This window comes from Rutidosis leptorrhynchoides, chromosome 3 (genome assembly GCF_046630445.1).
Source record: "Rutidosis leptorrhynchoides isolate AG116_Rl617_1_P2 chromosome 3, CSIRO_AGI_Rlap_v1, whole genome shotgun sequence".
Classification (NCBI taxonomy): Eukaryota; Viridiplantae; Streptophyta; class Magnoliopsida; order Asterales; family Asteraceae; genus Rutidosis; species Rutidosis leptorrhynchoides.
This window is the reverse complement of record NC_092335.1, coordinates 225,037,332-225,062,009: the sequence shown is the minus strand read 5'-3', so window position 1 is coordinate 225,062,009 and position 24,678 is coordinate 225,037,332. Positions and strand designations below refer to the sequence as shown.

Genomic DNA, 24,678 nt, shown 5'->3' with positions numbered 1-24,678 from the left:
AATTTATATAATGGTAACACTATAAACAAGTTTCCCATTTCCCATATTGAAATTATAAACTATAATTATATTAGTACATATGACTTAGATTAGTATGTGTTTAAAGAAGGCTCTTAGATAGGTATTGGTAAATGGTAGTCTCACCGCGAAGTTTAATATCAAACGAGGGTTACGTCAAGGTGATCCGTTAAGTCTTTTTTTTTTTTTTTTTCTTTTTCTTATAATCATGGAAGAGCCACATTTGTGTTTAAAAAACAAGGTGGATGAAGGTATGATATCAGGAACATGTGTTGAGCTCTCGGGTTCTAAATTATTGCATCTTTTTTATGCGGATGACGCGGTGATCATCTCAGTTTGGAACAAAGAAAGTCTCGACGATACGATTCAACTGCTTAACGATTCCTATTGTTATTCAGGGTTGAAAATACATGTTTCGAAGTCCACTTATTTGGTCTCGGGATGCAGGACACGGTGATTGATGATTTTGTTCACGATTTCGGTTGCTCTAGAGGTAAGTACCCGTTTACATATTTAGGTCTTCCTCTTGAGGTAACTATGAACACATTCAATTATTCCCGACTTAACTCATTAGTCCTTACAATCCCCGACTATAGCTTTTACGATCATTTTAGTGTACGAAAACATTCGCATGTGTTTAAACTAAATTTATTGTGCACCAATTTGTTTGTTACTCGCAATATTTAGTACTTCTTTCTTTACAAAAATCAATTTTATTTTAGTACTATATATATAGGTGCATAGTACTTGTGTAAATATCATCTTCACTTCCAGTCCCCTGCTCACAACCTGCTTCCATTTCTCTTTCTAAAAATTTCAATTCTTTTTTGTTTCTCTCACTAAAAAACTTCCATAAAAATGCTTGAGAATTCAGACATGTTTGAATCAACATCTTGTTATGATCCAAACTCAATAATAACCAACCAACAATTCCTTAATATTGATCATCATAACCATCAAAATTTCTCAAATTTCAACAACAATCAACTTCCCAATTTCCCACAATCCTTCAACATTCAAAACCAACAAAAACAAATCAATAATTACAATTATCATAATAACAACAATTGTTTGACTAGTCAAACTCCACCACCTGACCTTCTAAATCTTTTCCAATTACCAAAATGTTCATCGTCAAAATCATTTTCTAACCCGACCCACATTGATCAAGTTTCGGGTCAAGTTATGTGTGACCCATTAACTCCTTTGAATAATCTTGTTCCACAACCTCCATTCTTCAGAGAATTGGTAAATTCGCTCCCAAACGGGTTTAATTTGTCGGGTTATGGGTCGGTTTTTGGAGAAATGGGTGGTGTTCATGAGCAAATGTATCAGGAAGGTGATTCAGTTTTGGAATTTGGTGGTGGAATCATTACTGGCAAAAATGGAGATAATAAAAATAACAAAAGTACTAAACATTTTGATACTGAAAAACATAGAAGGGTACATATGAATGGCAAGTTTGAAGCTTTGAAGAATTTAGTCCCTAATCCTACTAAGGTATGATTAATTTTAATGAAACCCTTAATTAATTTTCAATTATTAAAATAAATAAAATAATAATGAAATTGAAACTTGCTTGTTTGTATAATTACTTGCTAGTAGTCTATGCATTTTACTTTACTTTATGTAATGTAATTGTAATAATGTTAACTTAATCTTGAGTTAAACCCTGTATAATTTTGGTGATATTGATGGTATTTGAGTAGTTTGGTTTATGTGAAATATGTTTAATTGTTGAATTAATTATGGGTATTATGTGATTATGTGTAAGAATGATCGAGCATCGATAATTGGAGACGCGATTGAATACATAAACGAGCTCAAGAGAACAGTTGAAGAACTAAAGATTTTGGTAGATAGGAAAAGGTGCAATAGAGGTAGGATGAAAAGGCACAAAACAGAAGACGATTCGGCTTTAGACGTCGAGAGTATTTACACGAGGAGTAACGGTTTTGGGGGTGGCGATACGGGTCATGATCAGCAGGGTTATAATGGTAATTCAAGTTCTTCGATAAGGAGTTCATGGCTACAAAGGAAATCGAAGAACACTGAAGTCGATGTTCGAATTGTTGATGATGAAGTTACAATTAAGTTGGTGCAACAAAAGAGGGTGAATTGTTTGTTATTTGTTTCAAAAGTTATTGATGAACTTCAACTTGATTTACATTGGTGATTTCTATAGCTATTTGTTCAATACCAAGGTACAACCTTTTTAACACATGAGATGCATTGTTAAGTTGTATAGTACAACCCATTTGTGTAAAAGAATTTGGGGTTAATTCTCGGAAATTTTTACTATTGTGAATGACATGTGCAGATTTGTGAAGGGTCCTCTGTTTATGCAAGTGCTATAGCAAATAAGCTAATTGAGGTGGTGGACAAACAGTATGCAACTAACCCCAGTCATTTTCAGCTACTAGGTAAGAAATTAACACAAGGTACAACAGTTTATGCGTAATGTACAACATTTTAGGCACGAGGTACAACTCTTTTTTTGCATAATGTACAATTCACTCGATAGAAATGAGAGGGATGCACTTTTTACATGGTGTTTCTACATTTGGACATACAAGTATCCCTTGTATATCTGCCTTTTTCTTCTTTCAGGTCTATGTTTACTTCATATTTGAATTTTGAAGATTAGAATATGTCTATTTATCTACCGTTATGCTTTACTTACAAAATACTAAAATCATTTTTAGTATAGTTGTAATTCATGTCTGTAAATAAGGTTACAAAAAGTTCATACTGAATTATGGTTAGCATATTCTGTTACTTTATCCCATTTACTTAGAAGATGTGATTGAATCAACTTAGTTATAATGATACAACAACAAGGTTAAGAAAATTGCATCTTGGTATTACAAGTCCACACAAAATGTATGCTTTCACAAAGGCAATTTTTTTTTTTTTTTTTTTTTTTTTGTATTTACATAAAAATTAATTAATGTTAACTGTTTGTTCGTTAATTTTGCAGATTAATGAGGAAAGACAGCAAGAGTTGGTAGGATGGATTTATTTTGAGAAATTTTGGTTCAAGTTTAGATTCAGACTTCAGGAGCAATTTACAAGTAGTGAACTAATTAGAAATAAGTGCAAGGGCATTTTGGGCACTTGGCAATATTATTTGATTATGGCTTTTGAAAATGACTTACAATAGGGGTTTATCATAGTTATATATGATACATTAATTCGATTCGATTATAGAAACTTGTTTTGTTATGTTTAATATGAAATGGAATTACTATTTACTATTACTATCCTTGTTGAAATTAAGCCCAATGAGTACCATAGAGGCATTACAGTTTTAATTGAACAAAAGTAAGTCTAACAGAGTGTCAACAAATTATTTTTAAGTGTTTATTTCTTATAACACAGAAAAAAAAAAAAAAAAGATAGACATTTTCTGAATAGGTATTTAGACTTGATAATCAGCTATACAACTAAAAAAAGATATCCAAAACACTCCCCAAGTATCTATCATGTGGAAGAAAAAACATGTTACCTGTATACAAATTGTGAGATAAATATATTTCTTCAAACTTAGTAAACATGTGCAAAAACTACAATACTACAAGAGAAATGAAATGAAATACTGTACAATCTACTTGGATGTGCAATCTTAAAAAATTGTAGAAAACTATGGTGTACACTGTTCTAGAATCATTTATTGAACTGCCAGTCGTTGAAGATGGTCTAAAAAGATTTCAAAGCTGACATCATCCGTAAAGAGAACATCGCCACCTGGCATAGGAGGAACATCTGAATTATATGTAGCCGATGGGTTTAGTTTTGCCAGTAGAAAACGAGCCTGCACAATTCGTACAATTAAAAACGAATATTTTCCTTCAATACTAAATCTTATTAATGCGATCGGTTCGCAAAGCGAGTCGGAAACTCAGATAATTCCCAAAAAAAAAAAATAATAAAATAAAAATGTATTACCTGAGAGCCATGTTGATCACAAACGACTAAACGAGGTACTGGGAATCGATCCTTTACTATAGCTTCAGCATCATCAAGAGGAGCTTGCAACAATTGAGCAAAAACCTGCAATTTAATAAGAATTATAGTTACAACAACAACAACAACAACAATACCCAATTCCACTAAAGTGGAGTATGGGGGAGGTTAGATGTAGGCAGTCCTTTCATCTACCCTAAAGTAAAAGGGAAGTCATTCTTCTACCCAGGATACCTATCGGTCCCCAGGTAGAGGAAGTCGTCCCTCCCTATTCTGTAGAGCAGAGAGGCTGCTTCCTAGGGACCTCCGACCAGAAAGAACCATGAAATCCGATATGTGAAGTAAAAATATACAAGTAAAGTTGGCAAAATAGAAGCTTTACCATGAATAATGTATACTCCAATACGATATATATAGGTAAATAAAGCATATAACAATATTGAGTAATATAAAATATAAGTAAAATATGTGAGTGTCAAATATGCAAGTATAACAAGTAATGTAAGTACAATAAGTATACGTAAACATGTTGGTAAGAAGCATATAGGTATAATATGCAGTATAAAATAGATGGTATACTATGTAGACATAGACAAATAAGTATGCTATGTTAGCATAAAAGCATGTGATATGTAAGTACGTATAAATTAATTGCTATATAATGTAATACAAACATGTAACCATATAGTGCAATAAAACATGTGAATATGCTACAATAAGTATAGATATATTATATATCCATAAAACATGTCCAACCAATACGTAAAGTCCCACGAAAAAAAAAAAAAAAGACATACATGAAGTGCACACAAGCAAGTAGGCAAGAAATATAATATAAATATATAAGATAAATAAACACCATGTAGAACCTAGTCATCTATTCTAATTCTACTCCTCCACAAATTCCTATCAGAAGTCATGTCCTCGGTCAATAAGAGCTCCTTCATGTCAAGCTTCAATCTATCCTCCAACCTACGTTTGGGTCTACCCCTTCTCCTTAAGCCCCCAACAACGAGGGTCTCGACTCTCCTAACCGGGGCTAAAAGTGGGCGCCTCATAACATGCCCGAACCATCTAAGTCGTCCTTCCCTCAACTTGTTGGTTATGTTCCCAACTTCCAAGTTCTCCCTAAAAACTCCATTTGGTATCATATCTAGCATGGTCTTGCCACACGTCCACCTAAGCATCCTCATTTCTGCCACCTCCATCCTCCTCTCTTGGGCTTTCGTCATTGGCCAACACTCTGAGCCGTACAACATGGCCGGTCTGATTGCTACCTTGAAAATTTTCCCTTTCAATTTAAGGGGTACCTTCTTGTCGCACAACACCCCTTTCGCTGCCCTCCACTTCAACCATCCTACTCGTATACGATGCGTCATGTCCTCATCTATCCTTCCCGATTTGTGAAGCATCGAGCCTAAATATCTAAAGGACTCTTGTGGAGGTAAAATCTGATCCCCAATTCTGACATCCACTAAATCCTCTTGTTCTTCTTCGCCCGTCTTGAAATCGCATCTAAGGTACTCCGATTTAAGTCTGCTAATCCGTAGGCCATTTGATTCTAGTGCAGTCCTCCACTGCTCTAGCCTTCTGTTAAGCTCCTCCTGGGAATCCGAAACTAAAACAATATCGTCGGCGAATATTAGGCACCATGGGATGTTATCTTGTATCCTCTTAGTTAGTTCGTCTAGGATCAAAGCGAAAAGATATGGGCTAAGGACCGATCCCTGATGTAAACCTACCTCTACAGGGAAAAACTCTGTGTTTCCCACTGCCGTGTGTACGCGAGTCTTCGCCCCATCGTACATATCTCTAATAGTTCTTATATATCTACTTGGGACACCCCTAGCGTTAAGAGTCTTCCAAATCAGCTCGCGCGGGACACAGTCATAAGCCTTTTCCAGGTCTAAGAACGTCATGTGTAGGTTCTTTTGTTTTTCCCTATACTTCTCCATAAGGCTTCTAACGATGTGAATCGCCTCAATCGACGAGCGTCCTGGCATGAAACCGAATTGGTTCTCTGAAACCTTTGCTCGCGTCGGAGCCTCGTCTCAATCACTCTCTCCCAAAGCTTCATAGTATGACTAAGTAACTTTATGCCTCTGTAATTACTACATATTTGTGCATCTCCCTTGTTCTTGTAAATGGGGATGACCTCACTGAGTCTCCATTCCATAGGCATCTTTGCGCTTCTAAACGTCGTGTTGAAAAGGTTTGTCAACCATCTAACCCCATCGCCTCCTAGGCACCTCCACGCCTCAATCGGGATTTGGTCTGGTCCTACTGCTTTGTTTCTCCCCATCTTTCGTAGGGCTGATCTAACTTCCTCCTGGTTAATCCTCGTGCAGTAACAGTTGTTTTGATATTCACGAACCTCGCGGAGTTCCCCGTTCCACTCTGTTCTTTCCCTACCAAAAAGGGATGCAAAATACTCTTCCCATCTTTTCTTAATAAGGTCTTCTCTCACTATACTTTGACCCGCTTCATCCTTGATATATTTGACGTTAACTAAGTCCCTGCCTCTTCGCTCCCTAGCTTTAGCTATTCTATATATGTCATTGGCTCCCTCTTTAGAGTCTAGTTTCCTATATAAATCTTCATAAGCTTTGTCTTTTGCAATTGCTACGGCCTTCTTTGCTTCTCTTTTAGCTTCTTTATATCTTTCTTCTACCCTAGTTCTCTCTGCAGGTGTCCCTTCTCCAAAAGTAATGAGCTCCCTAAACCTCATCTGCTTTAACACGACTTTCGTTTGGACATCGTCACTAAGCCACCACGATTCTCTACTACTCTTATGGGCTCTCGATGTCCCTAATGCCATCCCTAAAGCTTCTTTTGCCACCTCTCTGATAGTGGACGCCATGCGGTTCCATAACTGGTCCACGTTAGCAGGGGCTACGTTATCCCCTTCTACACTCAATCTATCGGCCACAGTCGTTCTAAAAGTCTCTGCCTTCGCTCCATGTAGGTTCTTCCAAAGGATTCTATGTTGCACAACCTTAGCCCTCCTACGAACTCTTCCCCGGGTAACTAGGTCCATGATCAACAATCTGTGCTGGGAGGAGCACGTATATGCTGGAAGGACCTTACAGTCCCTACATGTCCTAAGTTCCCCTTTACGAAGGAGCAAAAAGTCAATCTGGGTGCAACGGCCCCCGCTATAAAAAGTGGCTAACTGAGCATCCCTCTTCTTGAAAAAAGAGTTAGCTACAACCAACTCGTGGGCAATGGCAAACTCAACGATTGAGCGCCCTTCTTCATTTCTAGGACCAAACCCAAAACCCCCATGGGCTCCCTCGTAACCTTCTGCCTCCACTCCTATGTGTCCATTCAGATCACCTCCTATAATTAGTCGATGATCCGCTGGGCACCCCCTCACTACCTCATCTAACAATTCCCAAAAACTCTTCTTTTCCGCATCACTTAAACCCACATGAGGTGCGTACGCGCTAATGACCGTGAAAGTTTCCTCCTTAATAATTAGACTAACCGACATAATCCTATCGCTAAACCTACCCACGTCAACAACGTTATCCTTATGTAGATTTCCCAAAAAGATACCTACCCCGTTCCGTGCTATCCTAGAACCCGAGTACCACAACCTATAGTCCTTAATATCCACTGCCCCTTCACCCTTCCATCTAGTCTCTTGAACACACCCTATGTCCACATTACACTTAAGAAAGGTATCAATGAGCGCAATCCTCTTACCCGTCAAGGTTCCTATATTCCAACTACCCACTCTAATCCTACCAAGGGTGGCCACCCTACTACCGCCTCTAACCCCTCTGGACCTACCCACCCCTAAACTAGGAGGACATGACCTCAAGTTACCATAGGTATGCGTAAGATCTATATTAACCTATATACCAAAAGATGACCCAAGTAGAGACTAAAAATAAGAAAATATGACTATGCTAAAAAGTATTTGTTATTACTTATGATATTAAGAACAGAAAATAAAATAAAATATAGATGTATGCTATGGATAATATAAAGATTTCAAAAGGAAAAGCAAGTGTAACAGTGATATCACTACAAATATAAATATATCAGTATAGTCTATATAAATATAAATATATCAATATATGTCTAGACAGAAATACGTTTATACTTTTACACCTAATAAATACAAGTATAAGAAAGCAAGTAAAACAGTGATATTAGTAATAGACAAGAATCAGATAGCAGTTAACACAAAGATAAATTGAGAGAGAGAAACGTAACCAGCCGGAAAATTTAATTTCCGGTAACAGGCGGCGGTGGTGGCGGTGGCGGTCAGCGGGAGTAATGCGGTGAGGCAAAGGGTGGTAATATTCTATGCGAAAAAACCTTCTTGGGCCAGGAATGGGGTCTGTGATTGTTCACTCGTCGGGATTTGACCGGAAAAGCTTGTAAATTGGCCGGAAAAATCGACCTACGGCGAATGTTCTTGGCGGCGCGTGGGACCTCCGACGCCGACGAGACTGGTCTGGTTCTGATCGTTAGCTATAATCGAGTTAAATAGGAGTGGTGGTGTCTTCTTAAAATCGACAGATTTGATGAATTAGACTAGCAAATTTTTGGCACTCTTGGTACAAAGTTTACGTTGGAGAAAAAAGCGGAAGAGAAAAAAGCGACAGAGTAGAATTATAGTTAGAAAATTAATTAAACGAAAATTAAATAAACGAAATATTAATATTAATTAAACATAAAACAGTATACCTTGTGTTCGGGCTCGTTTTGGTAGCCAGCTTTTCGCCACTGAGCAATAGTAGACCCATGAAATACAACGACCGTAAAATACGAATCTAAAAGAAGGATCCGGTCAGCAGCAATGGATGCCACATCTAAGAGAGCCGGTTCCGCACCAGAATTAAAAGCGTACGATATTAAAGAAGGCTGAATCATCACAACTGAATTTGCAACATTTTCTCGGTTCATAATCATTCTAAAATATGCCGTCTCATCTGGGCTGTTATTAAACACCTGTAGAACAATTAAGAACATCTCAACTTACAATTTTGGATACTTTATAACTTTAGTACAATTATAGCACCTGAACAAATTGAGATCGTCTCAAATTAAATACAAATTGAGGAATAATTGATAAACGTGGAGATAGGACAAAAGAAGATGGACTGTCTTTCTGATAGTCCCCAAAGCGAGAACATAATTGTATCAATGTTTTATCAAGCCACCTTATGGGATCAAATTCGGCCTGCATATTGTAAAAAGACAAAAGAGTTTAGTTGATGAAAGAATCAATAAATACATCGTCATACCGAAATCATCACCCCTGAATGTAAACTATATATGTTGCAACATTTGAAGTAAGAATACCAATAGTCAGGTATTATATTTGGTCAAATAGCTTGATGATGCACATCATATAGTCAGGTATTTATGCTATATGTTTAGGGTCACCAAGTGGCAGCCTTAATTATTTCACTCTTCCCGCTTCTTTATTTGCAGTTCTCGTTTTCAGTTTCTTACTTATAAAGATGATTTACTGGGCAAAATCTTTCTTTTCCTACAGTAACTACATCATATTTAGAAAACTACAAAAGGTAAGCGATATTTGGGCACATAAACTATTAAGTTAACTGCAGCTTGACTACTTGACCAATCCAGTATCCATGGTTACAAACGACGGTTGCGGCAGATGTTGTGACGGTTTGGTAGCTAGCCCGTCCCGTTTAGCCCAAAAACGTTTAATTAGTCGGTCAACGCTAAAAAGTATGGTAAACGTCGGTGAATGTTGGGTCAAAGTCGGTCAAAAGTTGACTTTTGGTCTGACCTTGTTTTGGTGTAAACGAAAATCCCAAGCCCATTCAAATATTAGCTTGAAAAAACACTAATTAACATAGTATCTCTTAAAGATAAATTAATAAATACAATATCACATTATAGAAAACATTTACATATTTAATATATTTTTATTTATAAGTCAACGTTGGTCAATGTCCGTCTCGACCTTTCATGATCCTGACCGAATCGTATCGTCTCGCGTCTTTTTCAACCTTGCCAGTATCTAATAAATTTTAGTGTGTTTCAGAAAAGAATAAATTACCTCTGTTTCCATTTTAAAAGAAACTAAGCGTCCCATGACGACAGCAGCAGCTTCTTGGTCGAAACCAGCAATTAAATCCTACATATGCAAAACCAAGTTCATATTTTTTGCCAGTCAACAAGTATATATCACTTTTTGAAATAATAAAAAACCCGCCATAAAGAGAAGTTGAAAAAAAACGAGAGTACCTTAATATACAAACAAATCAAGACACAAAAATAATCCGAAAAAATGTTCAACAATTTTAATGAAATATGCAGATGAATTTGACATCAAACAATATCTATGATGAATTAAAACAGCAACATGTCAAATAACCGGTAAACTTTACGAATTTTGATCCTTAATTTGCCATGCAAGAATTCTATACGGATACTAATAAGGTCAAATACTCGTTTCTCATAATCATTATAAAAGTTAAAATAAAATGGGTTGAAATTGCCACCTGTATGTTTCCTGGTCCGGTTACCCATCTTCTCGAGAGGGTGGTGACTCGAAGCCTCATTTGTCCATTGCTATGCTGATAACTGTCTCAGATTACGAGTAGCAACTCAATTCACGTTCTAACAACCAACAAAACAGGCACATAGTATTAAAAAAAAATTCAATCCGTCCTTACTAAGTCAAAAATTGGAAATAAAACTGATTGTTTGCAGCTTGACCAATAACATCCGGTTTTCCTTTTTCACGATATCAAATATTAAGCACAACGAAGTCGATTTGTCGAGACCGCACATCTTCCAAGCAGTAGTACCCCCTTGACCAATAATATTGTCGGAGCACAACGGACCTTTCTGCACAAAAACAAGATTCAGTCAACTATATTGAATATCTAATAATAAATAATAAAAACCATAATTTTAAAATCGCAAAATGAAATATGAACCTTTTCAAGTGACGCGCATGGACCAAGAACCCCTTGAATTTTGATATCCTTTGAGACGTTCACCTCGAATATACCACTGCGTATATTGAAAACTTCATTAAAAACAAAAATTAAGTAAAATAATAGTCTCATGCACTAACAAACACGACAAGCAAAAGGTGAAAACGTTACTTGGATGCTAGACCCAAGTCATTGTCACCGGATTGAAATACACGCAGGAGAGAATCTTTAAAAACGGTATGGCCAAAGCTTTCGGCAAACACAACAAGTCCTCCCGTTTTTTCAACCGCAACTTTAAGTTCAGCGACCCCAACCTAAAAGAAATAAACTTTTAGGTCAACTTAGTCAAGGTTTCAAATATCCATGATCAGGGAATACTTGGTTGGAACTTTTTAGGGAGTACTCGGATTTTGACCAAGTTTGACTTTGATCGATTTTGACTTATTTTTGACCAATTTTGACTGAGTTTGACTGATTTTCCGAGTAGTCCCGAGTAATCCATAAGTTTTGACCGATTTTGACCAAGTTTGAACGAGTACTCCCCAAGTTGCATAAACCGAGTACTCATCAAGTAATTCCGAGTTCTGCAAAACTGAACTTTGCTAAAATTTCATTTAAATAAACATAAACAAAGACATTAATTAAAGCATACTAAATAAAGAAACTGAGTATATATTGACCAAAACCAGTGACAATTTCTAGTTATTTCTGGATTCTTAAATCTCTGTTACAGTTGTATTAATGCATAACTAAAAAAGAAAATATATTAAGCAAATATAACCTGATCAAGAGCACAAGCAAACACATCAAGAACATGTCCTTGATTTACAAGCTGTTTTGCAAGTCCTTCATATAACTTCACTGCTTTGTGAAAAAACGGAGCAGCATCTTTATCCAAATCCTTGTGAGAATGGATAGGTTCAGACAAGGCTTTCGATACAATCTAAAAAACAAATAGATATCATCAACACTTTTGTGACAATCAGAAAAATATATTATACATAAACATAACATTAAAGAATGTTATAGACTGTGACAATAATACTCACAGAACCTGGCCCTTCAGTTGCTGGCCCACCCAAAAACGCCATAATTCTAGCCCCGGAACCAGGAACACATACACCCAACAAATGAGCGGCAACGGTTAGCGCAGTGCCAGTTGACCTTGGTGCCCTTTGATCTACAGGAACAGGCCAAGGATCTTTTTGAAGCTCATCTAATACCTATCATAATATCAAGTTAAACTTCCACATTCACACAAATGCTTTAAAGTTTCCACTTCAACACAATTGAAACAAGCAACTAAACATAACAAACAACTTCAAAAAGCCCCATAACAATATAAACAAATAACTACGTTAAAAAAATAGCAACATATTTGAAGATGTACCGATTCGTGTAGTACAACAACATTATCCGATCCCACCTAGGCGGGGTACGCCCTGTTCGGGCTACCTGAGAGGGCGAGTAATCTGACCCCATACTGATGTACCCAGCAAAGCAGGATTTCTCCCTGGCTGTTTCGAACCCATCCCTAGCCACCACTAAATATTCGTCCTAGACAAGGTTCGAACCTGAGACTTCTTGCAAGGAACTCAGGGCCTCCCTGGCCACCACTAAATATTCGTCCTAGACAAGGTTCGAACATGAGAGCTCTTGCAAGGAACTCAGAGCACCAACCACTGGGCTATCTAGTGATGTTTGTTGTAATATAATAGAAATAAGATACATTACGAAAATTACCGGTACTATTAAATATACTAAGGTACTATTAAATATACAAAAGTGGATATTTGTACCGTTTAATGCAGTGTGCTATTGAATTCATTCTAGTCATTATCCCTATAATTAACAGTACACAAAAGTTTAACTACATTATATACAAACTCTACATAATGTAGTCCAAAAAACATACCGAATTCAGCGCGAATTCACAATCTGCAGCGGGCAACAAGAACCTATTAATACTTTCATGCGAAAGTCCATCTCTAAAGCCAGCAACAACACCTGTAGCCGGTCTCGGCTTCTTCAAAAAGAATCCCATTTGTTCCAAAACCTGATCTTTACTAATCTCCTTAGCTCCATTAAACACATAAACCTTATTCATCTTACCAAAAAAACCCAATTCATGAACACAAACATATCTCCCAAAAGTAATCAACCCCACAAGTGAATTCCCAGGTATTTCCCCAATCACCCTCTCAAGCCCTAATCTTAAAAACCCAATTTCCTCCTCAATCATTCAAGTGTCAATCACAAAGAAGAAAACTTGAGGGACTAATTGTGTAAATTGCGACACGGGTCTTTCGTTTTGAGGTTCATATTCAATTGTAGTGTATTGGGGAAACAATTCAGCCGGAAGATTGTCTTCGGAAATTGATTGGTAGTGATGGGGGAAGTGATTCCGGTGAAGACAAAATGAACAGATCCAGATTTTGGTTGAGAAATCAACGATTGAAAATGGGTTTAAAACCGATCGACAGTTTTTGCAACGAAGAGGTGAGTAGGGTAGAAGAGGGGTGGTGTTTGGTAAGGGTTTGATTGGTGTGTAAATTGCTGATATTGGGATTACAGATTGAGAAGCTTCTTGTTTGGTTCCTGGGATTACATTCCATGGCATCCGTACACCATCTTGGGTTTCTAAATCCAAGAATTCTGTCATCTTTTTAATGAACTGAATTTGATTACTTTAATATTTTGGGGTGATGGTGATCAGTGAGTGCAGTCGAGTTTAATTTGCAGGAAGAATAGAAATCAACTAGAAAAAGGAGCCGCCTGATGCCGCGGGGTTTTGGATTGCGTATTCATAGTTAACGGAGCGTATTATAAGTGTGTATATGTATTGAATATAGTCCGATATATTGAGCGTTTTTTTCAAGTGTCCGTTTCGCGTATAGTTAGTCCCGTTGTGTTCGTAAGATTTTTTTGAGTTGAACGATGGGTTCGGAAAAATTTAACTCGTACCGAGCGAAAAGATAGGACCCGCTAAAGATTCGGGTGGAATTTGTTTCTTTTATTTTAATAAAAATGTATATTTACATTTTTTTACCGATGAGAAAATGAAAATTAGAGGGGTCATTGTGTAATTTGAGGCAAAGGTGAGGGGTCGATTGTAGTGTGAACGCAAACACAAAACTACAATCTAAAACAATTGAAACTACAAAAATCTTCATGAGTTTTAGAATGTAAGGGTAAAAAATCTTCATGAGTTTTAGAATGTAGGGGTAATATATCAATTAAAAAGTGAGTGACATTTTAAACCCCGCAAGTTTAGTACTTTACAAATAATACCCCTAACTTTTCGATAAATTACATATTACGACGAATGTTTTATATTTACGGGGTTTGGCTTCGTCTATTTGTATTCATCAACATATCACGTTATGCGTTCATGTTTCGTATATTATTTTATATAAAATAATAATATACAAAGCGAGAAAAATCCTTGTTTTGGTCCTTTTCCAGCACACAATGCAACACATCAATTAAAGACACGACGCACCAAATATTCACTGATATTATTTCGTCCAGTCTAGGCACATGATGTGGTGCATCATGCAATAGATGTGGCGCATCCATCGGTCCATTTCTACCATTCAGTTTGCAATTTGCAAACTAGTTTCCTCGGCTCTAGCTATCTCGTTACCCCTTTGACAGACGTGTACTCCATACTTTTCGAATCCGTTTTAGGGCAATGAAAAGATAGCTACCACTTTCACCTTAGTAAATTCAGTCCACTAAAATGATTCGTTGATAACACTAAAATAAATAACAACTCTCCTCCATTTTAGTGTAATCCTTGATTTACTAAAAATTAACATACGGACAAATCAATACATCAATGGAAATGTTTCAAAAATTAAATTTCCACCTAATATATTACACAGTTCAAGTATATTTAAAAATAGGGTGCTCGTAAACCCATCAATCCAATTTAATAAGAGAAGATAATATACACATCAGTTTCATACTTTCTACAATAAAACTTGACAATTTTATAAGCCCTGTGTTTCAGTTCATTCATGAATATATCAAAAGCTAAGTCCTAAGCTTTTTTGAAGCGACAAATTTTATGTTCATATTGGTAGTTTTCTTTAATCTTGTTCCCGCACTATAATGTTTCAATAAAATTACTAAGAGTTATAATTAAACCTTACTTTATCTTACGGGTCCGAACACATACCTTAGGATCATATTATACATGTGTTTCAATCTTCAGATTGTAGTCTTTCCACATTGAATTCAGCTCTTAGCATTGTACTATAAGGAAATTGGGTATCCCATTTTGAAAGATCTAAATTGGACTTCAATCCCACATCATTAGCCTACTTGTGCGCACTTAAGTCTCCGGCTAATTCTTTTGGCAAGTGATTTTGTAAAATTTTGTATTGATCCAACAAAATTCACTTATATCACTTCATTCGTGATCAACCACGAAACACAATTTGTCTAAGGCATAAGTATCTAGATTTTTCCTTTTGTGCATTTGACGATATGCCTTAGTCATAGGGCACCCCATAACTAGGGACCAAAATGACCTTTAATCTCATTCATTTCGACTTCAATTAATTTCTCTTAGTCATCCTTTTATCCAAGGACTTACCAAATTCTTACTTTACCATATGAAACTTACAAGTACTCAAGTTAATTGATTGATTAGTCATAACACATGTCCACTTTTCACAACTCACAAACGTAAACCTATAATTTGTACACCCTTAATAATGTATCTCCGTTATCATCATGCACACAATTATTACCATTACATTGGATAGTGAGATTATAATTATAAACATACTTTAGTCAACTTCTTCTAAGACCAAGAAGAAATGACAACAAGTTTATAGTTTCAATAATCTCAACATTAATTTCTTAATTCAAGATACCACATCTATACCAAGTGTAAAGTCCAACAACTTGTAGTTGTATCACCATATTGATCAATAGTAAACTCAAAACATTCTTAATATACTTTAAGGATTCTCATTGTGTATTAAACCATAATTCATGGTTGAGTTCTACAAGTACTAAAATACTTAAGCCACATCACAATGTATTATACTAGACCAAAAATGTTTTTGGACAACTGTTAGAATCACCCGGGGGGACTTAACTACACACGCGTTCATCTCCTACACAGTTATACCCGCCCCCCAACTGCGTGCCCAGGAGGAAACCTGCACCAATCCCATACGGGGCATGGACGGTGAAACCCCTTCCCCTTTACCGCCCAACCCGATGTGGGAAAGGTGTCATTGGTGGAACTTCTTGGCAGGGATGAAATTGTGGGTTAATATGTAGCCAATAGGGGTCGAACTTCTGACCTCTCCTAAAGGAGGCAGACCACCAACCGCTGGACCACATCACAACTTCTATGCTAGACCAAAATTATGCTTAACTTTTTCAACACTTGTACTATATTGGTCACTTGATGTAATCACATACATCATACCACCAAATTTCCAAAGCATAAATTACATTCAATATCGTACCGGTATTTTTGGTCTATTAAGCAACATCTAATCCTCATTCCATATAACAACATATTTGTTTCATTAACTTATACCATCTTGATAGACCATCAAATGATTTGTGGACATAACTCAAATGAAAATCATTGATAAAGACTTCATGATTATTTTATTCGGTAACAAAACGGTCATTTGACAACCATATATAAGATTGTTTTTGTGACTTTTACAGTGGATTAACACCATCCGACAAATAGCCCCATAGATGTCACCAATCAAACCATTGTCTTACCAACTATAAGTTTTAACAACCCATAAGTCCATAACCACCATAGAATAATATAATATCTATCCGTCCATTACAATAATTATTAACTATTATCAATTCTTGAACCGTTGTAAAACAACCATTTTTAAATGCATAGAAAACTAATAGTTATCCTTTCACTTTGATAATTACTTAAAACCAAGAGTTACCCGCACCAGTAACATGGTATCATATATAAGTTTTTAGTGCTAATTTCAAGTGTATTTGTTCTTATAGTTTTCAATGCTTTTTGTCTATTAGGGTGTGGTTCAAATGGGCAAATAAAGCTTGTAAGCACATGTTGACCCCATCTTGTACTTAGTATGATTTCTTTCACTCTTTGTGAAAAATCATTTTTAATTTCATTCCAATTTTTTGCAAAAAAAAAAAAAAAAAAAAAAAAAAAATGGTAGCAATTTCATAATGAAAAGTCATCATGCAATTATGGACATAGTTACTCCGTATAAAATATGTCAGAACATAAAAATACAAACTATGGCTTTCCACATGCATTAAATAATTTATTATTGATGTATTTGATGTATATATAAACATAAAATGACGAGAGTTATTTAAAAACTTCATCCATTTTGTTGATCAAAGCATTTTATAAAGAATATATTCACTTGTAGTACTGTTAAAAAAGAATATTACATCTAATGTTTTCATTGCAACCATTAATGCGCATAAGATCATAATTTATGATCTTATATTTCATATCACTGATCACCATCCATTCATGTCATCGGGTCATTTATTTTTAGAATTATGATGCACCAGTTATTTCTCAAATTATGATCATGAAACACCATATGGTCTACTAATGTGTATTGAAAATATAAAAAGAAATAACCGTTTTTTTTTAAAAAAAAAAAAACACCATTGTATTAACTAGGGGTGTTCATTTTCGGATATCCGAATTTTCGGATATCCGAAAATTCGGATAGTGAAAAACCCCATCCGAAATCCGAATCCGAAATTTCGGATATCCGATTTTCGGATATCCGAAATTTCGGATTCGGATATCGGATTATCCGAATATCCGATATTTTTGAAGAACTTTGAATATTTTCGGATAATTTTCCGGATATTCGGATAATTTTCCGGATATTCGGATAATTTTCGGATATTTCGGATATTTTTCGAATTTTTTCGGATTTTTCAAAAATTTTCGGATATTCGGATATCCGAATATCCGAAAATTTTAAAAACTCCATCCGATATCCGAATCCGAAAAATCGGATATCCGATTTTCGGATATCCGATTTTTCGGATATTTTCGGATTCGGATTTCGGATAATTCGGATTCGGATTTCGGATTCGGATATTTTGAACACCCCTAGTATTAACATGTATGGAACTGTACATTATGGGCATAGCTTTGTTTAAGCCATGCCAATACAACGAAACACATGCAAGATAAAGCTACACGAAAATCATTACAATAATTACAGAATACTAGGAAACACGAAATTTACTAAGAATTAATATGTTAGCCAATTCCGGTTCTCGCCGTCCCTGAGACCCGGTCAAAAATCGAATTTAGTAGCCATTGATGCCATGCGACCGATAGTTTTCCCCCCCTTTTTGAGGTCCATTCGAAACTCTTAACTTGCATTTCATTGAAGATTGTTAAAATAGAAGTATAGCCCAATCTACTTGTGTAGTGTGCTCGGTCCATTAAAGTTTCTAGGGTTTATATGTGTCCTTGTATCCCTATATATCATGCTATAATAAAGTTATACCTACGAGGTTCTATTATTCAACATGGTATCCGAGCGGTATGATCCTGGGTAAATCCTCTATAGCGATCATCACCTCCCACCCGTTTAACCTCACACTGCAATCAAATTAATTGTTCTTTTCTCAATTCAAATTCTTCAGTAATCTCAAGATGCAAATTTTCGTGAAAACCCTGACTGGTAAGACCATCACTCTCGAGGTCGAGAGTTCAGACACCATTGACAATGTCAAGGCCAAGATCCAAGACAAGGAAGGGATCCCCCCAGACCAGCAGAGACTTATCTTCGCTGGAAAGCAACTAGAAGATGGCCGTACTTTAGCCGATTACAACATCCAAAAAGAGTCCACACTTCATCTTGTGTTGAGGCTCAGGGGAGGGATGCAAATTTTCGTTAAAACCCTTACCGGAAAGACCATTACCTTGGAGGTCGAAAGCTCGGACACTATCGATAACGTGAAGGCCAATATTCAAGACAAGGAGTCTACCCTTCACCTTGTTCTTCGTCTCCGCGGTGGTAATTGATGAAGCTTTTGGGTTTATGTGAATGACTGTGGTTATTGAACAATTGTTAAGTGTTTCTTTGGGATAATTGTTGGTACTTTGCTATGTTTTAAATAAATATGTTCAACAATGTTTGGTGACTTATATTGGCTATTTCTTGATGTTTAAAAAAAATAAAAAAAATCTCTCTCTTATTTTGCAGTGTTGAAGAAGATTGTGTTGGCAATAAAAGTTCAAAGCTCAAGTCCTGCTCAATCCTTAGGCAAACAAGCCACGACGTAAAAAAAAAGGTCACGGAAAAGGAAACGCAGTCAAGCAACGGAACCAATCAGCGATTTCAATCAATTCGATACAACAAATTAGAGAGAAAATTGTGTTTTTATTTATTCTTTTTATGTTTAGTATTTCTTGTCAGTTCGAACTTTCGCGATTTCGCCGTTCGAACTGCGGGGAGTGTTAAAATAGAAGTATAGCCCAATCTACTTGTGTAGTGTGCTCGGTCCATTAAAGTTTCTAGGGTTTATATGTGTCCTTGTATCCCTATATATATCATGCTATAATAAAGTTATACCTACGGGTTTCATTCTATAACAAAGATTTCCACACTATATTTGGATATGTTCTTGAAAACTTTCTCGTTTCTATTTTTCCAGATTTGATACCCGGTAATCCACCTAACCGCTTGCCATACCATATTCCCCTGGATCATCAAGTTATTCCCGTTGTCTAAGCTAAAAGTTGTAGGAAAATCAGTGAGGATAAAAAGAGTATTTCGGCACCACCAATGACACACCCGAGACCAAACTTCATTCGGAAAAGTGCACCCAAGTAAGATATGTTCAATAGATTCTAAAGCGTTGTCACTAACCGAGCACCGAACCGAATCGAGATCAACACCTCTTTTGTCGAGCTCAAGACGGACCGATAGCCTACCCCGAATAACTTGCCAAACAAAGATACCTATAGATTTTGGGATGAGCTTATCAATCATGGTTTGTCCATGACCGACAAACTCACCCAAAATATTTTTATCAATTAAAGTCGACATAGTTTTTCTAGATAAAATACCGCTAGTATCCAAACGCCAAAACCACTTATCTTACCCGCTGCTGAATTTCGCATGCCTTGTAATCTGCTCGACCATAACAGCCAATTCATCCATAGTTCTGCCACTTGGATTTCTGACCCAATTCCATGTAATTCTTAAACCCGTTTCGTCCCGTTGAACCCGATCACAAACATTACAATTTTGCTCCATTTCTAACATGTAAAGTCTTTGAAATATATCCTTGAAACATTGAGAACCGATCCAATTTTCCGTCCAGAATTTAGTATCTGTGCCCGTACCGATCATCTTCTCAAACGAACCTTATAATTGATATCCGTATGCAATGTTTTTGAACATGTCTTCACAATAGCACTCCAGAGTGTACCTCGAAAATTACACCGATTATTTGAGATAATTCCCAACCCTCTGTCCCGTACATAAATGTTTTTGACAATTTTGATCCAAAGGGCGTCATTCTCATTAAGAAAACGCCACCACCATTTGCAAATAAGTGTCACATTTTTTGCATTTAGAGACACAATATCAAGCCCGCCAAAATCCTAATATTTTAAAAGTAATTTAGAGATATCCCCAATCCCGCCCCAAAAAAACTTACAACGCAATCTTTCAAGCAATTTGATGACACGCGAAGGGGCGCGAAAGATTGAAAAGAAGTACAACAGTAAGCTCGAGAGAATCGATTTGATAATAGTTAATCTCCCACCAAATGAAAGCGTTTTTGATTTCCACTCCGAAAGTCTTTTTTTCAAATTTATGAGTTACCGGGAGCAATCATTTTCTTTGTTCATCTTAAAGCCCACCGTGAGACCAAGATAATCAAATGGTAAATTACCGTCTTTACACCTGATTTTTTCAGCCACTCTTTTCAATTCTGTACCCGAAATCCCGACACCATATAAACAGCTCTTTGAAATATTGATTTGCAAACCTAAAATCTTCTAGAAATTCTTAAGGATTAACATTATATTTAAGATATTTCGCCGTCTCCACTTTCCAATAAACACTGTATCGTCCGCGTACTGGAAGATGTGTAATAGGGATATTTTCCGTACCTACAGAAATATCCTCAAACAGACCTTCTGAAGCCGCGTTCTTAACAAGTAAACTCAACCCTTCATTTGCGAAAATAAAAGGAAATGGAGATAGTGGATCACCCTGTCGTACCCCCTTTTCTAAGTTAAATTCCTTAGTTGGTGAACCATTTACGAGCACCGAATTAGGAGCCGTCGAGTGAATCCATTTAACCCATTTTGACCCGAAACCCATTAACCGCATTATGTCAAATAGAAATTTCCATTTTAATGAGTCAAAAGCCTTTGAAAAATCACCTTTAAATATGAATGATTTTAATTTTTTCCTTTTTGAATCACTAACAGCTTCATTTAACATTAAAACCCATCTAAAATTGACTTGTTTTTCAAAAAAGTTGTATGTTCACCCCCGACAAGATCCGGTACAACTTCTCGAAGACGATTGGAAAGTATTTTTGAAATGACTTTGTAGTAACTCCTGATTAAGCTTATTGGTCTATAATCGCCCAACCCCATCGAATCTGACTTTTTCGGAATTAAAGGAATGAAGGACGCATTGTACCCAAAACAAATTTCTCCCCGTTCCCAAAAGAATTGAACTGCATTCACCAAGTCGATTTTAATGACACCCAAAAGTTTCTTAAAAATTTGAAGGGAAAATCATGCGGCCCCGACGCTTTCGAGTTATCGCAACCCGAGATGGCTTCTCAAATTTCCTTTTCACTAAAAATATGTTCCATCCAACTTGCTTGTTCAGGTGACCTCTGTCATACCCCCAAATAGGGCCTGGGGTATTTGTGACTAATTATATCAAATTACAGTTGTATATACGAGAACGACTCTATATGAGACGATTTGTTGAGTTTTACAGCGGAAGATAAATAGATTACATTAAATGTTTTTAAATGAATTGGTAAGTAATGCATGAAGACTCCAAGCATGGCAAGCAATCATCATCAAAGCAGCAGATATACAGCGGAAGCAATATTTAAGTACCTGAGAATAAACATGCTTAAAAAGTCAACACGAGGTTGAGTGAGTTCATAGATTTGTCATAAATAATGATTACAGTAATAATGTTAGACCATAAGATTTAGTTTGTAAAGTTGATCTCCTGCATGATCAAAAGTTATGCCAGTGCGTGATATTTAGACTAAACGTTGTTTGCCCCGTGACAAGTTGTTCTGTCCTTGTCGTTTAATTTCATTATCAAGTAATACAAAGACTTAGTCAAATGTATCGGGGACGTTACTCCCGATAGGCCTATCTCCAATAATTAAGAATGCCGTAGCAATTAAAAATATCATTGTAGGGACTTAGTCGGACATAGCCGGGTATAGCATAGTTTTAACAGTTGGTACTGATATTTAGACTAGACTTTCAAGTTTACCCCGTACAAGTTATTGTTTATACTTGTCGGTTGGGGACTTGCTGGTCATAGCCCAACATATCACAGTTTAATAGTTGGTACTGATATTTAGACTAGACTTTCAAGTTTGCCCCGTACAAGTTATCGTTTATACTTGTCGGTTGGGGACTTGCTGGTCATAGCCCAACATATCACAGTTTAATAGTTGATACGTGTAAAATAGTTATAAAAGTTGCGCATGTATTCTCAGCCCAAAAATATATAAAAAGGGAGCAGATGAACTCACATTAAATAGCAGTTGAAGTATTCTACGCAAGAAGGAAAGTAAAGCAAGTAAGTGATCTGGATATCAACCTTGAGGTATAACGTTTGATTAGTTAATGTCTAACTTGACATAAAGTATGTTTATTAATATAGCATCTATATTGACAGTGACGGTTTTCGAGAAAAGTTTCTATTTCTCAAAAGTTTCTATTTTTGAAAACCTACTATTTATGAAAAACTTCCACTTATAGTAAGCTTCTAGTTTAAGAATGTTCGGGTTATAATTCTTAACAAAGATGTTGTACAATCTCGCCCAAACTTCGTCGCTAACATGCAAGTCACTCGAATGATCTATTGTTACCGAGCGGCCCAGGATCTCTTGACCAGAATCTAAGTCTTGGCATTCGAGATCCACAAGCGTCCCATAATGGTAACAAGGATCACCCTAGGCCACAAGTAGCGGTGATGTTTGTAGTCTTTGTACGCTATCTTTAATTATAACCTTCACGTTAGGTGCGTATATACATATATATTCAATAACTCAATTTTAATTATAACTCCTATATATTAATTCATAAAAATACTTTTATAGTAACATATATTACTAATTATAACATGTTATTTATTTTAATTTTAATTGCATATAATTTATAACATTATTTACATGTTTCGGTTAAAAAATAATAATAAACCGAAGTAAATAGTAAATAGTAAAAAGTAAAAAGTAAGAAAAAGAATACTTACTAGTAGTAATTCTTCAAAGAGAGAATGAGAGAAATTTTGGTGTGAGTTTGAATGAGAAATGAGGGGTATTTATACTTGAAAAAATTAGGTACAAAGAATAAAATAATTAAAAGAAAAAGAAATATTTTAATTTTTAATGGGATTTTAAAATTCAAAAGTATTAAATGTTAGGTCATGGGATAATGCACAAAATAAAATAATAAAAGTAGTTTTCCATTATAATTTTTAATTAAAAAGTAATTTATTTATTTATTTATTTATTTTATTAAAAAAATCATTTATTTTAAGGATTTTTTTATATATTTTTTTTAAAATAAACAAATTGATTTACTACTTTTCCAAGAATATTTGTCAATATTTTTTTTATTCATAATAACAATACTGATAATAAAGATATTAATTATTGATATCTTGTTTAAAAAGGATATTAATAATAATAATATTAATATATCAAATTAATGCGTAATTATTTACAAATAATTGTTCGTGAATCGTCAGAATTAGTCGAGGTTAAATGAAATCATATAAAGATTTTTGTTTAAATTTTGCCAGAAATTTACGGGTTGTCACAGTATCCCCCTGTTAATAGAAATTTCGTCTCGAAATTTAGTTGTTGCCATCAGTCAGCGTTGTTTGTAAACAGGTGAGGATATTTTCGTTTATTTTTGGTCTTCACGTTCCCAGGTATGCTCGGGTTCTTTCGTGAATTCCAACTAATAGGATATTGTTTTGTTTCTAGCGTTTAAATCTTACGATCCATAAATTCTACGAAGTGCATTTTATTATTAATGCGGAGGTTATCTAAAGGATTTAACAAGAGTGTCATTGATTACGTTTTCCTCAGAAAGAGATGATGACGTTATACAAGCATTTCAATATACATGAAATGTGTGATGAATAATAGTGAGCTTATTTAAACCTTGAGCATTTATGCCACAATATTAGGGTAGACAAAATAGAGAGGAGTTCATGAAAATCATAATCATGAAATTTGATAGAGATCGTCATTCTTTACAACAAGAATGATGAATATGAGTTGAAAAATAGAGTTTTATCGATATTAAATAATATGGATAAAACGATTCGATTATAGAAAGAGTATAAATGAAACTATCACAAAAGAGTGAAATGAGGAAATTAAATGTTCACCTTAACTTTTGATATGGTTAAAGTTAATTTCCGGAATTCAAGGGATTTAAAGAAATCTTCATAATTTTTATAAGATTTGATTCTCCGGTAATTAAGAAAATTAGGATTTT

The 24,678-nt window shown here is 35.6% G+C and overlaps 2 protein-coding genes and 2 pseudogenes across 2 annotated transcripts; 1 reads left to right on the top strand and 3 right to left on the bottom strand.

The window, feature by feature from the left end:
* The first annotated feature begins 876 nt into the window (after positions 1-876).
* Positions 877-3,181, top strand: LOC139900843 (transcription factor bHLH91-like; annotated as a pseudogene).
* Positions 3,182-3,506: 325 nt separating this feature from the next.
* On the bottom strand, positions 3,507-13,662 carry LOC139897250 (protein transport protein SEC23 C-like; annotated as a pseudogene).
* Positions 13,663-19,522: 5,860 nt separating this feature from the next.
* LOC139900842 (uncharacterized) lies at positions 19,523-19,990 on the bottom strand. The gene has a single exon (XM_071883595.1). It carries the CDS (start codon positions 19,988-19,990, stop codon positions 19,523-19,525), a length of 468 nt encoding a protein of 155 aa, XP_071739696.1.
* A 51-nt stretch (positions 19,991-20,041) lies between these two features.
* On the bottom strand, positions 20,042-21,286 carry LOC139900841 (uncharacterized). The gene is made up of 4 exons (XM_071883594.1): positions 21,032-21,286; positions 20,812-20,949; positions 20,376-20,550; positions 20,042-20,310 (listed from the first exon to the last, which is right to left on the bottom strand). Exons 1-4 carry the CDS (start codon positions 21,284-21,286, stop codon positions 20,042-20,044), a joined length of 837 nt encoding a protein of 278 aa, XP_071739695.1.
* Between the last annotated feature and the right edge of the window lie 3,392 nt (positions 21,287-24,678).